The following is a 17,795-nucleotide window of genomic DNA, read 5'->3' as shown; positions in this document are numbered from 1 at the left end:
CCAGATGGAGGGATGGGGGGGTAGGGAGTGGGATAGTTGAAGAGATGGGTGAAGGGGAAATGGCTACAGGAAAAGGTGGGGTGCGGGTGGGAGGGAGAGGGGGAGAAATTAGAAAGAAATTAGGTGTGTTACTTAAAACAAATTTACAAATTTATTATCATTTGAGCCCCAGTGAGACTCAAACGAAATGTTGTTTCCACAGCCATACAAACAAAGACACTGTCTTACAGACATACACATAATTAAATTCACACAAACATCCATCACAGTGAAGTCACTGTGATGGAAGGCAAGTCTTTTCTCTCCCCTGTTCTCCGTGTCTCTCCCGATGTCCAAGCCCCAGGCGGGCGATGATAAGTCCCACGGCCATTTTAGGCCGTGCCGGGCGATTTACGGCCCCGCTCCCGGTCTGAAAGTCACAATGTTGGAGCCCCCGGCGGGCGCTGGAATATCCCACGGCCATGAAGCCGCGCCGGGCGATGTACGGCCCCGCTCCGGGTCGTTCCAACCCCGTGACACCGGCTGGAGAAGTCGCGTTGCGGGAGTTCCGGGAAGCGGTCTCTCTCTCTCTCCTCCCAGACCCGCGAGCTCCCGATGTCGCGGTCCACCGGACCTGCGGCTGCGTTGCTGGAGCCTCCGAGCCCCAGGAGTCGAGTCGCAGCAGCGAGTCACCACCGCTCCCCACGCTCCGAGGCCGGCCACCCCCGACGATGGTGAGTCCGCAGCTCCGCAGCTCCGCAGTCTCCCGAGCCCCCGGGTCGTTCAGGCTGGAGGCCGCTCCACGGTGCTAGGCCCCAACGACAGCCGAGACCCGACAGGGAAAAAGTCGGGTCTCCCGCACAGGGAAGAGATTTAAAACAGTTTCCCCCTCCCCCCCCCCCGCCCCCCCACATTTACACATTTAAAAATACTATTAAAAAACAGCAAACACTACATTTAACTAGACAAAAAAAAAAAAAAGACAGACAGGCTGTAGGGGCCGCTGCAACGGGTGAGTCGCGCCGCCAAGTACTACTGGAGTGTAGGAAGGAACTGCAGATGCTTGGTTTAAACCAAAGATAGACACAGAATGCTGGAGTAACTCAGCGGGGAGGCAGCATCTCTGGGGAGAAGGACTGGGTGACATTTCTGGTTGAGACCCAAATTGGGACCCAAATTGGGAATGGGGCTTGTTATTGTCTGTGTGACTCTAAGATTAAGACTGACCTGGACACAACAGGCTCATCCCCTGGCTGCACCTTCCCATTACTCACTCGCTGAATTGTTTCTCATTGATAGGATTAATTAATGAAGTTGAACTTGGAGCCCAGTGTGTCGTTTATCAGATTTTAACAGCAGTATCCATGGTAAGCCTCGAGCTACAGCAGAACGTAAACTTCGGATAAAAATAGTTGATGGTTTTCACAGAAAAAAAATCTGTGCCACTTTAGAACACAGAGCTTGACAAGACTTGAATCATTAAATTCCCACCGATGTTCCATTATGTTGGTATTGGTTTACGATTGCCACATGTACCGAGATACAAACTTTGGCAAACTTTGTTTTGTGTGCTCTCCATGCAAATCGTACCAGACACGAGCCCTTCAGACTGAGCAAATGGATAAAGAGACAGAGTGTAGAATACAGTGATACATATACAGAGAAAGTGCAGATAAAGAAAAGTGCAAGAGGCACCACAAGGTAGATTGGAAGATCGGGAATTCATCCTTTGCATAAAAGAGGTCCGTTCAACTGTCTCATAACAGTGGGAAGGAAGTTGTTCTTAAACCCAGTATTTCGTGCTTTCAAGCTTCTTCATAAGTTCATGTTCATAAGTGATAGGAGCAGAATTAAACCATTCGGCCCATCAAGTCTACTCTGCCATTCAATCATGGCTGATCTATCTTTCCCTCTTAGCCCCATTCTCTTGCCATCTCCCCTTAACGCCCGATACCTGTACTAATCAAGAATCTATCTATCTCTGCCTTAGAAATATCCATTGACTTGGCCTCCACAGCCGTCTGTGGCAATACATTGTGGTAATCTCTGACCACGGGTGAACATAGAGGCAGATGACTGAACATGTATTACCTTCCCTCACAGTGGGAAACATTGATTCTGCTGTGTGGGGGTGTTCATGTTAAATTCGATCGTGCGTTGTGTTCTTTTTATTCGTAAAGCTGTATGGCAACCCAACCCTTGCTGTACCAATTGTGTAAACTAGCACTTGAACTTGGCATTCACCACCCTCTGACTAAAGGAATTCCTCCTCATCTCCTTCCTAAAGGAACGTCCTTTAATTCTGAGGCTATGACCTGTGGTCCTAGACGTTCTTACTAGTAGAAACATTCTCTCCTCATCCACGCCTTTCACTATTTGGTACATTTCAATGAGGTCCCCCCCCTCATCCTAAACTCCAGCGAGTGCAGGCCCAGTGCCGTCAAATGCTCATCATATGTTAACCCACTCGTACCTGGGATCATGCTTGTAAGCCTCCTCTGGACCCTCACCAGAGCCAACACATCCTTCCTCAGATGGTGTGTTATGAAGCGTTGTAGACCGAATGGAACAAAGTTAAGGGGTTTTGTTAAAGAGTTATATAGCAGCAGATGGTCCCAGCCTGTGCCTATACTGGACACTGGGCTTTAGGATGGAGTGAAAGCCTTGGCGAGGTTGGAGAGCAGATTTACTGGAATGGTCCCAGAGTGGAGAGACTGCAGTTTTAGTTTAGTTTAGAGATACAACGCGGAAACAGGCCCTTCGACCCATCGACCAGCGATCACCCCACACACTCGCACTATCCTACAAACCAGGGATCATTTTATCATTTTTACCAAAGCCAAATTAAACTACAAACCTGCATGTCTTCGGAGTGTGAGAGGAAACCAGAGCACCCAGAGAAAACCCACGTGGTCACAGGGAGAACATACAAACTCCGTACAGACAGCACCCGCAGTCAGGATCAAACCCGGGTCTCTGCCGCTGTGAGGCAGCAACTCTACCGCTGGCCCACCGTGTCACCCCCCCCCCACCCCCCCCCCCCCCCCCCGCCCCCCCCCCCGCCTCACTGCCTAATTCCACTCCATTCATTGAGTGGTGGTTGTGGTTTCATGACCTATATAAACGTGAAAGGGAAAGCCAAAATGTAACATAACAACGTTTCTCCTGTTGCTAACCTGGAAGTACTGGAGCCACAGGAGATGTTGGACAAAGTGAACAAAACCTTGTGCAAAGTGTGAGTTTCTAAGCTTAGTTGTGGGCTTAGCAGAAGATGAAGACAGGACATGGTCCAAGAGTGGGCGGCACGGTGGCGCAGCGGTAGAGTTGCTGCCTTACAGCGCCAGAGACCCGGGTTTGTTCCTGACTACAGATGCTGTCTGTACGGAGTTTGCACATTCTCCCTGTGACCTGCGTGGGTTTTCTCCAGATGATCCGGTTTCCTCCCACACTCCAAGGATGTACAGGCTTGGAGATTCATTAGCTTTGGTAAAAATTGTAAATTGGCCCTAGTGTGTGTAAGATAGTGTTAGTGTACGGGTTGATCGCTGGTCAGTGTGAACTCAGTGGGCCAAAGGGACTGTTTCCACGCTGTATCTCTAAACTAAACTAAGCTAAGTATGCGTTCTAATGGTAGTCTAAAGACTAAAGTCACTCCACCCTATATCCAATGTTTAGCAGAACTGTATATTCATGTGTTGAATTACTCCAAAAAGGAATATTGAAAAGCCCTTTGAGGGGCAATGGTGGGAATTGGCTTCCATAATACTGGGGGTCTGGTCTTGGGTCTGCTATTTCCCCAGGGCACTGATTTAGAGGTTAATCATCAGGCTTGCAGAGTTAGAGAGGGGAGGAGATGCGTTGGCTAATCCATTACCGTTGAGTACATGGACTACACATTGAAGACACAGTGGGAACATGCAGAAACAAAAAACTGCAGATGCTGGGCTGGAGAAGGGTCCCGAACCGAAACGTCACCCATCCTTTTTCTCCACTGCCTGTCCTGCTGAGTTACTCCATCAGTGGGGTCTGAGTGCCATTACAAGACCCCGAGCATCCACTCAGTCCCGGGGCAGGGTGGACTGGAATCGGAATCGGAGGGACGGTGGCACAGTGGTGCAGCTGGTAGAGCAGCTGGCTCACAGCACTGGGGACCCCGGCTTCGATCCTGACCTCAGGCACTGTCTATGTGGAGTGTGCCCGTTCTCCCAGTGGCCGCGTTGGTTTCCACCGCGCACTCCCGTTTCCTCCAACACCTCAAGGACGTACGGGTCTGTAGGTCAGTGGGTTAACTGGCCTCTGTTAATTTGCCCAGAGTGTGCAGGGAATGGGTGGTAGGTCAGTGTGAACCCGATGGGCCAAAGGGCCTGTTTCCATGCTGTATCTCGAAACTAACCTAAAACTAATTAAAGAGTGGCATTCTCAGGCTCCGCAAGAGACCCTGTGGAAGAGTTAAGCCTTTCTCAAACCCGTTTCAAGGACATGAGTTTGTTCCCGATCATGGCGACAATGAGGTGCCTCTCCCGGGTAACAAAACCCACCTCTTCTGAAGAAGGGTCTCGACCCGAAACGTTGCCTATTTCCTTCGCTCCATAGATGCTGCCTCACCCGCTGAGTTTCTGCAGCAATTTTGTCTGCCGACTTCTACTGACTTCTACCGAAGGCAGAAGAATGGGGTTGGGAGGGACAGATAGATCAGCCATGATTGAATGGTGGAGTGGAATTGATGGGCCGAATGGCCTAATTCTGCTCCTAGAACTGATGAACTTAACATGAACTTCAATGGAAGCAAATTTCAGGCTTGGAGTGGAACGCGTAAGTAGGTTTAATGTCACAACCAGCCACAACTATCTTGTTTCAATCTGGAATACGCTACCAGAGGAGGTGAAGTTATTGGAGTGTTCTGCAGCGACTGCTACACTATGTTCAAGAGGCATTAAGTCGGCACTTGAGTTGGAAAGGCAGAGAAGGATATGGTCTTCATGCAGGCAAATGGGACTAATGTAGATTGGAAAGAAGTTGGCATGGCCATGGTGGGCTGAAGGGGCTCTGACATTGGAAACAAGGAACTGCAGATGCCAATATCTTGCGTGGAACACAGAGTGCTGGAGTAACTCAGTGGGGCAGGCAGCATCTCTGGAGGACATGGTCAGGTGATGTTTCGGGTCGGGACCCTTCTGATTGTAGTAGGGGGGGGGGGGGGGGGGCAGGGGGAAAAAGCTGAAAAACCAAAGTGGGGCAATGCCCGGCAAGTGATAGGTGGCGATTGGCACAAAATGCTGGAGTAACTCAGCGGGTCAGGCAGCATCTCTGGAGAAAAGGAATAGGTGACGTTTCGGGTCAGAAACCCTTCTTCAGAGTAGAGGCGGGGGAGGAGCAGTTCCTTCCTACACAAGTGATAGGTGGATACAGGTAAGAGGGGTTTGTGATTAGTAGACGCTTGGACAAAGGCTCAAGATGAAAAGGGGATGAAAGGGAGGCGAAGGGGGATTAAAAGAGACAGAGAGACAGATGAGGAGAAGTGAAAAAGCAGTTAAATGCAAAGTCCGAAGAAGGGTCTCGACCCGAAACGTTGCCTATTTCCTTCGCTCCATAGATGCTGCCTCACCCGCTGAGTTTCTCCGGCATTTTTGTATACCTTAAATGCAACGCCAGATGGAGGGATGGGGGGGTAGGGAGTGGGATAGTTGAAGAGATGGGTGAAGGGGAAATGGCTACAGGAAAAGGTGGGGCGGGGGGGGGGGGGGGGGGGGGGGGGGGGGAGAGGGGCGAAATTAGAAAGAAATTAGGAGGTGTGTTACTTAAAACTGGAGTGTAGGAAGGAACTGCAGATGCTTGGTTTAAACCAAAGATAGTCACAGAATGCTGGAGTAACTCAGCGGGACAGGCAGCATCTCTGGGGAGAAGGACTGGGTGACATTTCTGGTTGAGACCCAAATTGGGACCCAAATTGGGGAATGGGGCTTGTTATTGTCTGTGTGACTCTAAGATTAAGACTGACCTGGACACAACAGGCTCATCCCCTGGCTGCACCTTCCCATTACTCACTCGCTGAATTGTTTCTCATTGATAGGATTAATTAATGAAGTTGAACTTGGAGCCCAGTGTGTCGTTTATCAGATTTTAACAGCAGTATACATGGTAAGCCTCGAGCTACAGCAGAACGTAAACTTCGGATAAAAATAGTTGATGGTTTTCACAGAAAAAAAATCTGTGCCACTTTAGAACACAGAACTTGACAAGACTTGAATCATTAAATTCCCACCGATGTTCCATTATGTTGGTATTGGTTTACGATTGCCACATCTACCGAGATACAAACTTTGGCAAACTTTGTTTTGTGTGCTATCCATGCAAATCGTACCAGACACGAGCCCTTCAGACTGACCAAATGGATAAAGAGACAGAGTGTAGAATACAGTGATACATATACAGAGAAAGTGCAGATAAAGAAAAGTGCAAGAGGCACCACAAGGTAGATTGGAAGATCGGGAATTCATCCTTTGCATAAAAGAGGTCCGTTCAACTGTCTCATAACAGTGGGAAGGAAGTTGTTCTTAAACGCAGTATTTCGTGCTTTCAAGCTTCTTCATAAGTTCATGTTCATAAGTGATAGGAGCAGAATTAAACCATTCGGCCCATCAAGTCTACTCTGCCATTCAATCATGGCTGATCTATCTTTCCCTCTTAGCCCCATTCTCTTGCCATCTCCCCTTAACGCCCGATACCTGTACTAATCAAGAATCTATCCATCTCTGCCTTAGAAATATCCATTGACTTGGCCTCCACAGCCGTCTGTGGCAATACATTGTGGTAATCTCTGACCACGGGTGAACATAGAGGCAGATGACTGAACATGTATTACCTTCCCTCACAGTGGGAAACGTTGATTCTGCTGTGTGGGGGTGTTCATGTTAAATTCTATCGTGTGTTGTGTTCTTTTTATTCGTAAAGCTGTATGGCAACCCTATCCTTGCTGTACCAATTGTGTAAACTTGCACTTGAACTTGGCATTCACCACCCTCTGACTAAAGGAATTCCTCCTCATCTCCTTCCTAAAGGAACGTCCTTTAATTCTGAGGCAATGGCCTGTGGTCCTAGACGTTCTTACTAGTAGAAACATCCTCTCCTCATCCACGCCTTTCACTATTTGGTACATTTCAATGAGGTCCCCCCCCCCTCATCCTAAACTCCAGCGAGTACAGGCCCAGTGCCGTCAAATGCTCATCATATGTTAACCCACTCGTACCTGGGATCATGCTTGTAAGCCTCCTCTGGACCCTCACCAGAGCCAACACATCCTTCCTCAGATGGTGTGTTATGAAGCGTTGTAGACCGAATGGAACAAAGTTAAGGGGTTTTGTTAAAGAGTTATATAGCAGCAGATGGTCCCAGCCTGTGCCTATACTGGACACTGGGCTTTGGGATGGAGTGAAAGCCTTGGCGAGGTTGGAGAGCAGATTTACTGGAATGGTCCCAGAGTGGAGAGACTGCAGTTTTAGTTTAGTTTAGAGATACAACGCGGAAACAGGCCCTTCGACCCATCGACCAGCGATCACCCCACACACTCGCACTATCCTACAAACCAGGGATCATTTTATCATTTTTACCAAAGCCAAATTAAACTACAAACCTGCATGTCTTCGGAGTGTGGGAGGAAACCAGAGCACCCAGAGAAAACCCACGTGGTCACAGGGAGAACATACAAACTCCGTACAGACAGCACCCGCAGTCAGGATCAAACCTGGGTATCTGGCGCTGTGAGGCAGCAACTCTGCTTTCCTCCCACATTCCAAAGATGTACGGTTTTGTAGGTTAATTGGCTTTGATTTTTAAAATTGTAAATTGCCCCTAGTGTGTAGGATAGTGCGGGTGTACGGGGTGATCGCTGCTCTGCGTGGACTCGGTGAGCCGAACGCCTGTTTCCACCTTTCAATTGATCAATCAATCAAAGACTCTTGGAGACACAAGGAACTGCAGATGCTGGTTTACAAAAAAAAAGACACAAAGTGCTGAAGTTACTCAGCAGGTCGGGGGGCACGAAGTTGGTGGGCCAAAAGGCCTCTTTCCGCACTGTGTCTCCAAAGTGTAAAATGAAAGAATAGAAGATTTGGTGGGAGAGATGACGGTGATGTCGGAGGCTTCTGTGGAGCATTAAAGCCACTTGATTCTTGATTAGTGCGGGTGTCATGGGGTTATGGGGAGAAGGCAGGAGAATGTGGTTGAGAGGGAAAGATAGATCAGCCATGATTGAATGGTGGAATGGACTCGTTGGGCCGAATGGCTTAATTCTGCTCCGAGACCATTTGAAGATGAACCACGGATGAGGTGGGCTGAAGGGCCTGTGTGTGTGGGCTGTGTGTTCAATGTAGTTGTGGGCAAGGTTGCCCCATTTCAGGCACTGTGTATTTTTCATCCATTAGATCGCCATGGGATACAGTGTGGCCGCCAGCGTCCATGTGGGTAATGCACTGGGAGCCAGACAACCAGAGAAGGCTAAAAACTTGGCCAGAGTTGCTCTATGCTGCATTGGTAAGTCACACGTGCATAGAATCATAGAGCCACACACGGCACGGAAAAGCCTCTTCGGCCCATATCGTCCTCGCCCACCAAGGTACCTCCGCAAGCTTGTCCCAGTTGCCTACATTTGGCCCACATCCATCTAAATCTTTCCGATATACCAGCACCTCTTTAGGATGCGGGAGGAAACAGCAGCTCTTGGAGGAAACCCCCCTGGTCAGAGGGAGAGCATGCAAACGCCACATAGACAGTGACGGAGCTCAGAATCGAACCCTGGGTCACTGGAGCTGTGAAGCAGCGGCTCTACCCGCTGCACCACTGCGTCGCTTTTACCGCTGTCAGCTGTGTGATCAAAATCAAACTGAAATTTTTGAAACTAATAACTAAACACCCATTTGCACTAACCCTACACTAATCCTAATTTGTCGACACAAGGAACTGCAGATGCTGGTTTACAAAATGCTGGAGTAGCTCAGTGGGTCAGGCAGCATCTCTGGAGAACATGGACAGCTGACTTAGTCCTTGCCTGACCCGCTGAGTTACCCCAGCACTTTGTAAACCAGCATCTGCAGTTGCCTGTTTCTACTCCTCGTGACTACTTGGACAGAAGGGTCTCGACCAGAAAAGGCCACCCATTCCTTTTCTCCAGAGATGCTGCCTGACCCGTTGAGTATTGTAAAATTATCTGTCTATCTTCAGTGTAAACCAGCAGCTGCAGTCACGGTGGTGGATGTTCATGTTAAGATGTATTTTGTGTGTTTCGTTGCTTTTTATTGGTAGGACTGTATGGCAAATCAAATTCCTTGTATGTTGCAAAACCTGCATGGTTAATAAAATATGATTATGATTATGATTTTCTGCTTACAATTGAACAGGATTCTGTGCGTCGGTGACCAGTGTGATTCTGGGGGCTGTTGGCTCTATGCTGGGCAATGTCTTCACTACCGACAAGTTAGTTAAAAAAAAAAACATTCTTCAAACTTCAAAAATTGCAACTCCAAGAGCAAGCCAAATGATTTTAAGATAATTTAGACTTTAGAGATACAGCGTGGAAACAAACCCTATGGCCTGCCGAGTCCGCGCCGACCAGCGATCACCCCGTACACTAGCACTATCCTGCACACAATTTACAATTTTTTGCCAAAACCAATTGACCTACAAACCCGCACGTCTTTGGGATGTGGGAGGAAACCGGAGCACCCGGAGAAAACCCACGCGGTCACAGGGAGAACGTGCAAACTCACCACAGACAGCACTCGTAATCAGGGTCGAATTCGGGCCCCTGGCGCCACTCTACCGCTGCGTCACCAATCATTTCCGGGTTCCTTTAACACGCTTCTCTCTTCTCTTTCCAGGGAGATTATTTCGCTGGTTGCCGTGGTATTACCTTTGGTTGTTACGCACCAATTCTTCGACGCCATGGTGGTGAGTTCTCCTGCAGGGTCCATTGGAATTCTTTTGTGAGTTGTACAGAGATCATAGGAGAGCACAGTACAGAGGAATGACAGACCCTCCGGCCACAATGTCCACACCAAGCATGATGTGTAAAGGGGCTGTCCCACTTGTGCCGTGCGCATGGTGCGTGGTGCCGCAGGCAGTGACGCGTGGTCGCGCATGGTGCATGGTGATGTGTGGTCGCGCATGGTGCGTGGTGACGCGCATGGTGCGTGGTGACGAGTGGTCACGCATGGCGCCCCAGGATTTTGGGATGTACAAAATCTTCGCGCACCGTCTGCGTGACGCGCAAATGACGCCCAAGTGGGTCAGGCCCTTAATTTACTGCGCATGATGAAGAACAAGGGGACCCGGCGTGAGGGACGGAGGGACAAAAAAGGGGGACCTGGCGTGGGGGGAAGACGCACGCTAGTTTAAGAATCCTCTGCCCAGGAGATAAACCTGCGTTCGTTTGTTTGTCCGTTCGTTCCGGTTAAGGCGCTGTGCACACGACAGCCAGCCAACAGTCGCATGTCTTTTTCTTTTTTTTCACTTTTAATTTAATTGTAATTTCATGCACCTTGATGTGTGTTATGACTGTTGCCAGACCAATTTCACTCCTTGGATGAAAATGTATTGAATTGTATCGTATCGAATGATGTATCCCCTGCATCTCCCAGCCCAACGTGCCGCCTGGATAAACTGATCCATCTGCTTGAATAGACCTTTGAAAGACCTATAATTCATAGAATATAGCACAGTACTGCACAGGACCACCACAATCTCTCTTTACCAGCTGTCTCCCCCAAACAAAGTTCATGAGTCAAAGAGGCAACAGGAAACAGTATGGAAACAGACCATTCAGCCCACTTGGTGGGTGCAGACTCGTTTACACTAATCCTAATCTAATCCCCTCACCCCTATCAGCTCCCCCCATATTCTACCACTCTCCGACATACACGGGGTAATTCATAGCTACCCATTAATTTGCCAAATTACATGTCGGAGGAAGCAGGAGCACCCGGAGCAAACCCCCAGGGTTTAGTTGAGTTTAGTTTATTGTCACATGCGCCGAGGTACAGTGAAAAGCTCTTGTTGCAATGCTAACCAGTCAGCGGAAAGACTATACATGATTACAATCGAGCCGTCCACAGTGTAAATGGAATGGCGTTTGGTGCAAGGTAAAGTCCGAGTGAAGATAGTCCGAGGGTCTGCAATGACGTAGATGGTAGATCGGGACCACTCTCTCGTTAGTGACAGGATGGTCACGGTGAGAACATGCAAGCTCCACACAGATAGCACTCGAGGTCAGGATTGAACCTGGTCCCCTGGCGCTGTGAGGCAGCAGCTCGATTAGCCATGGCACCTTTACTTAAAAAGAACCTGTAGCTTTATTTCTCACTGTCGATGTGGGATCTTGTCTCCAAGCCAACAGTCCCTGCTGTCTGCGCCGGTGAGGCTAAAGAACCATTACACTCCAGGCCCTGAATGATCAGAGTGTAACTGGATGCTGCTTTCTGTGCCTGTTCTACAGTGTGTTTGTGGGGGCGTGCTGAGAGGGGCAGGAAAAGCAAAAGCTGGGAGCTATCGTCAACCTGGTGGGATTTTACCTGATCGCGTTCCCTGTTGGAATCTCTCTGATGTTTGCTGGAAAATTCGGAATCTTCGGTAGGAATTATACCGGGTCTCGACCGGAATCCTTCAGTCCCTCCCCATCTGGTGCCAGCGATAACTTGCCATCCTCTGTCCTGCACCCCCCCCCTCCCCACACTCCATCCCTACAACCTTTCCTCTTTACTCCCAGTCCAAATGCAGCTCTCGACCCCAAAAATCGACACGCATTTTACATCCACAGATGCTGCCTGACCCGCCGAGTTCTTCCAGTGTTCCTTTCCTTTTTTGTTCCTGATTCCAGAATCTGGAGTCTATTTTGCCTTCAAAGTTGTTTGCTTGCTTGACTGCAAAACGAAGAACTCGGGACAGTGCAGCACAGAAACAGGCCCTTCGGCCCACAGTGTCCATGCTGAACAAGATGCCAAGATAGACTAAGCTCCTCTGCTTGCACGTGATCCATATCCATCCCCCCCCCCATTCAATGCATATGTCCGTGTGCTTATCTAAAAGCCTCTTAAACGCCACTAAGGTAACTGCCTCCACCACCACCCCTGGCAACACGTTCCAGGCACCCACCGCCCTCTGTGTAAAATAACATGACCCTCACATCTCCACTGAACTTTGCCCCTGTCATTGTGTAGCCGTGCTCTCTAGTCTTTGACAATTCTTCCCCCCCCCCCCCCCCCGGAGTCGGATTGGGATACAGTTTGGCGGGAAGGGGAAGAGAGAGAGATCTGGCTCCCTTCCCTCCATCAATGGGGGGGGGGGGGGGGGGCGTTTGATGACATCGCCTGTGTACAGTGACAAAAGCCTTGTATTATCTTGCAGGCTATTGGATATCATGATGTGTTGTGTTGCCACCCAATTCGCAATCTTTCTGGTGGTGATAGACAGAATCAACTGGACGGAGGCATCCGATCAGGTATGGAAAAGTTGGGCGATGGTCAAATATTCCCATTTCTTCTCTCTTCCCCTTCCTCCCCACACTGCTCCCGGAGTCGGAGTCGGGCATAGTGTGGCGAGGAAGGGGAAGAGAGAGAGATCTGGCTCCCTTCCCTCCATCAATGCTCAGGCTTCGGTTTAGCGTTGTCACGTGTATCGAGGTACAGTGAAAAGCTTTGTATGCTACCCAATATAATATCATACATAAATATGATTGAGCCAAACTCAAGTACAGTAGGTGGAGCAAAAGGGAAGATACAGAGTACAGAATATAGCCCTCAGCATTGTAGCGAATCAGTTTAGAGTTTAGAATTTGGAGGCCCAGCGCGGAAACAGGCCCTTCGACCCACTGAGTCTGCACCGATCAGCGATCCCCGCACATTAACACTATCCTACACACACACACACACACACACACACCAGGGACAATTTACATTTGTACCAAGCCATTTGTCCTACAAACCTGTATGTCCTTCCCTTCCCTACTACAGTATCTGAACAAGGGTCCTGACCCAAGAGGAAATCTTTCCATTCACTCCACAGATGTTGCCTGACCCGCTGAGATCCTCCAGCACTTTGTGTTTTGAATACTGTACGTCTTCGACTGCCCTGCCTTGCAGTGCATATTCAGAACTAAGAGATATTCCATTAGCTTGGTGCACAGGGCAAACCAAATCCCCCCCCCACCCCCTACTCCCTCCCTCTCTGCCCAGCACACACACATAGAGCGAAGGGGCCAAGTAAACCTGTGCGGCCAGGTTTCTGATCTCACAGAGATCAAACATATGACAGACTGTCATATGCTGAGAGAACGGAGCAGCTGGGCTTGTACACTCTGGAGTTTAGAAGGACGAGAGGGCATCTCATTCAAACATATAAGATTGTTAAGGGTTTGGACACACTAGAGGCAGGAAACATGTTCCCAATGTTGGGGGAGTCCAGAACCAGGGGGCCACAGTTTAAGAATAAGGAGGAAGCCATTTAGAACGGAGACGAGGAAACACTTTTTCTCACAGAGAGTGGTGAGTCTGTGGAATTCTCTGCCTCAGAGGGCGGTGGAGGCAAGTTCTCTGGATGCTTTCAAGAGAGTGCTAGATAGGGCTCTAAAAAAATAGCGGAGTCAGGGGACATGGGGAGAAGGCAGGAACGGGGTACTGATTGGGGATGATCAGCCATGATCACATTGAATGGCGGTGCTGGCTAGAAGGGCCGAATGGCCTACTCCTGCACCTATTGTCCATTGTCTATTGTCTATTGTCTATTGTTCAGTTTTGTTTTATTGTCATGTGTACCGAGGTGCAGTGAAAATCTGTGTAGGAAGGAACTGCAGATGCTGGTTTAAACCAAAGACAGACACAAAATGCTGGAGTAACTTGGTGGGGCAGGCAGCATCTCTGGGTGACGTTTCGGGTCGAGTCCCTTCTTCACACTCTTCAGTGAAAAGCTTTTGTTGCCTGCGAGCCAATCAGCAGAAGGACTATACACGATTACAATCGAGCCATCCCCAGTGGACAGTGACGTGACAAGGGATGGTATGTGATTCATGTTCCCTCTCCCAAGCCCATTGCTACACTCTAATGGAGTTACCTGTGTGTCTTGTTCAAAGGCGCTGGTTAACGCGGGCGTGAGGAAAGATGTGGTCTCCTCTCACGGGGCTGAAACTGGCTCGGCTCAGCACACCTCCACAGGTGAGAAGTTTATGACAACTTTTAATCATCTTCATAAAATAGTAAGGAAATCTTTTGTAGTATCTTCTATCATAGCAAGTGGATGGTGATTAGTTGAAGATTGTCAACAGGCCCTTCAGGTGGATAATCTCCAATATTTAAAACAATATTTAAAGGGGGTTACTTTATATTTTAAAATTTAATTTAGATTTTATATTTAATTTATATTTAAATATTTAGCTAACCCATAGTGAACCAGTGGCGCTGTGGAAGAGTTGCTGCCACACTGCACCAGAGACCCAGGTTCGATTTTGACTACGGGTGCTGTCTGTATGAAGTTTGTACATTCTCCCTGTGACCGCGTTTTTTCTCCCTGTGACAGTGCTCTGGTTTCCACCCACACTCCAAAGACGAACAGCTTCGTAGGTTATTTGGCTTTGGTAAAATTTGTGAATTGCCCCTAGTGTGTAGGATAATGCTAGTGTACGGGGTGATGGCTGGTCGGCACGGACTCGGTGGGCCGAAGGGCCTCTTTCCACTAAACTAAACCTTTGGACACAAAGTGCTGGAATAACTCAGCGGGTCGGGCAGCATCTTTGGAGAACACGGATAAATGATATTTCGGGTCGGGACTGAAGAAGAAGGGTCTAGACCCAAAACATCCTTTACCCATGTTCTCCAGAGATGCTGTCTGACCCACTGAGTTACTCCAGCACTTTGTGTCTATCTTCGGTATAAACCAGCATCTGCAGTTCCTGTTGATTATACGATAATATTTCAGTATTGTTTTGCTTTGCAGAAGTGTGTTCGGGAAACATTGCGGTCATTGAGATCGGTCCTGAGGAGAGTGCAGTGGAGCAACAACAGCGAGAGGAAACCTCCAGCCCCAAGCCGAGTGCTGGCGCTGTTCTGCAAATGTTAACAGTGAAGCAACTAATAGTCCGTCGCGGACTTACCTTACTCTCGGGTCTACTGATACTGGCCATTGGACTGCTGCTGCAGATGGTATAAACTCCTGTCGAGCCTCACACAGCAGCAGGCGGGATGCTGGCACCCTGAGACCGTGCGAGGAACAACAGCGGCAGGCTTCACCCAACGGACGAAGGAGGACGTGATGTTCACAGGGTGCGGCCACTACTGCAGGGAGATTCCGACCGTCGCCAACACCATCAACAAAGTTGATAAACTGTTCCATTTCCAGTTCCAGGAAGTCAATTCTACTTAAGTTTAGACACAAAGTTCTGGAGTAACTCAGCAGGTCAGGCAGCATCTCTGGGGGGAAAAGGATGGGTGACACGTTGGGCCCAGACACAAAACGTCACCTATTCCTTTTTCGCCAGAGATGCTGCCGGACCCGCTGAGTTACTCCAACATTTTGTGTCTATCTTTGGTACAAACAGCATCTGCAGTTCCTTCCCATCACTACTTTAGTTTAGTTTGGTTATTATTGTCACGTGTACTGTGCTAGAGTAAAAACACTTTTGTTTGCCTGCTCTCCAGTGAAAGAAAATACCATACATGATTACAATCAAGCCGTCCACAGTGTACCGATAAAGAATAAAGAATGAAAGGTACAACGTTTATTGCAAGATAAAGTCCGATAAACTCCAATTAAAGATAGGTCAATGGTCTCCAATGAGGTAGATGGGAGGTCAGGACCACATTCTAGCTGGTGAGTGGACCATACAGTCGCCTGATAACAGCTGGGAAGAAACTACCCCTGAATCTGGAGGTATGCGTTCAAACATTTTTACCTATTATCTGATGGAGGAGGGGAGAAAAGGGTGAGACTGGTGGCTGATTATGTTGGTGGCCTTGCTGAGGCAGCATGTAGATGGAGTCAATGGAAGGGAGGTTGGTTTGCGTGATGGCCTGGGCTTCTCCCACAACCCTCTGCAATTTCCTGTGGCCATGATGGAGCCGTTCCCAAACCGAGCTGTGATACATCCCGGTAAAATGCTCTCTGTATCTGTAGATGTCGGAGAGGGGGACATGCCAAACTTTCTAATCCTTCTCTTACCATCTGCAGCTTAAGGATTTCTTAAATCCTTTAAAACCGAGATGAGAAAATTGTTGGTTTTTTTCCACAAACAGAGAGTGGTGAATCTCTCAGGAATTCCCAGGGTGCCACAGAGGGTAGTTGAGGCCAGTTCATTGGCTTATCATTTTAAGAGGGTGTTAGATGTGCTACCCCTTGTGAGCTGTTAAGGGGATCAGGGGGTATGGAGAGAAGGCAGGTACGGGATACTGAGTTGGATGATCAGCCATGATCATATTGAAAGGCGGTGCAGGCTCGAAGGGCCGAATGGCCTACTCCTGCACCTAATTTCTATGTTTCTATGTTCTATGTTTCTCAGTAAGTAGAGTTTTGCTTTCGTGCTTTCTTCGGTTTCTAGTTTTGACGTGGCTGGTCCAGGATAAATTGCTGGTGATATTGATTTCCAGCAAACTTGGAACTGGTGAACGTCTCTACTTCAATGCCACCGATGTATCCCAGGGTGTGTGCACCACTTCACTTTGTGAAATCATTCGCAACCTCCTTGGTCTTGCTGTCATTGTGGGCGAGGGTGTTGCCTTGCTGTTGCTACCTCTCTAATTGGGAAACGGAGCTGTTAGGGGGAACGTCAAAGATCTGCCGGAGGAACTCGTCGGGTCGAGAGACATTTTTGTGGAAAGGGAATAGTTGACGTTTCAGATCAAAAACCATGCGTCTGGGGCGGCAAGGTGGCGCGGCGGTAGAGTTGCTGCGTTACAGCGCTTGCAGCGCTGGAGTCCCGGGCTCGGTCCCGACCACGGGTGCTGTCTTTACGGAGTTTGCACCTTCTCCCCGTGACCGGCGTGGGTTTTCTCCGAGATCTTCGGTTTCCCTCCGCACTCCAAAGACGTACAGGTTTGCAGGTCAATTGGCTTGGTATACATGTACAACTGTCCCTAGTGGAGGGGGAGCGGAGGCGGATGATAGATGGAGGCAGACAAAGTACAGGCAGATGGAGCCAGATGGAAGGAATGAGAGGGTAAAGATGGAGGCAGCACTGGAGTGTGATAAGTGGGAACACATAGGCCTCTGGTGATGGAATCTGATAAAGTGTTCAGAGCTTATAGTTTCTCCCTGAGTTTTTAATTTAGATTCAGTTTCAGTTTTTGTTTTTCGTTTTAGAGAGACAGCGTGGAAACAGGCCCTTCGGCCCGCCAGGCCTAGCACTATCCCACACACTAGGGGGACAATTTACAATTTTCCCGAAGCCAATTAACCTACAAACCTGCACATCTTTGGAGTGTGGGAGGAAACGAGAGCAACCCAGAGAAAGCCCACAGGGAGAACGTGCAAACTCCACACAGAAAGTACCCGTAGGTAGGATCGAACCCAGGTCCATGGCACTGTGAGACAGCAACTCTACCACTGCGTCTTTGTACCACCCCGATGATCTGTACAATGGGAAAAGCTCCATTATGAACTTTCAAAAGGGCACCAGATAGTGTTAAATAACGGGGCAGTATCTTCTGTGGGGCAAGAACAAGATAATGGATTCAAGAAGGAACTGCAGATGCTGGAAAATCGAAGGTACACAAAAATGCTGGAGAAACTCAGCGGGGCAGCAGCATCTATGGAGCGAAGGAAACCTTCGCTCCATAGATGCTGCT

At 48.9% G+C, this 17,795-nt stretch overlaps 1 protein-coding gene across 1 annotated transcript in view; it reads left to right on the top strand.

The window, feature by feature from the left end:
• LOC129710555 (multidrug and toxin extrusion protein 1-like) overlaps nt 1-15,395 on the top strand; it is a 36,465-nt gene extending 21,070 nt beyond the window's left edge. Inside the window, 10 exon segments of the mRNA XM_055657626.1 lie at nt 6,050-6,117; nt 8,400-8,508; nt 9,372-9,447; nt 9,852-9,921; nt 11,465-11,497; nt 11,499-11,598; nt 12,373-12,381; nt 12,384-12,466; nt 14,093-14,174; nt 14,953-15,395. Of these exon segments, the coding sequence (XP_055513601.1) occupies nt 6,050-6,117; nt 8,400-8,508; nt 9,372-9,447; nt 9,852-9,921; nt 11,465-11,497; nt 11,499-11,598; nt 12,373-12,381; nt 12,384-12,466; nt 14,093-14,174; nt 14,953-15,164 (842 nt within the window). The 3' untranslated portion in view covers nt 15,165-15,395.
• Nucleotides 15,396-17,795: the final 2,400 nt, after the last annotated feature.

The sequence above is a fragment of the Leucoraja erinacea genome, chromosome 28, assembly GCF_028641065.1.
Source record: "Leucoraja erinacea ecotype New England chromosome 28, Leri_hhj_1, whole genome shotgun sequence".
Lineage (NCBI taxonomy): Eukaryota > Metazoa > Chordata > Chondrichthyes > Rajiformes > Rajidae > Leucoraja > Leucoraja erinaceus.
This window is presented reverse-complemented; position numbering and strand designations above follow the sequence as displayed.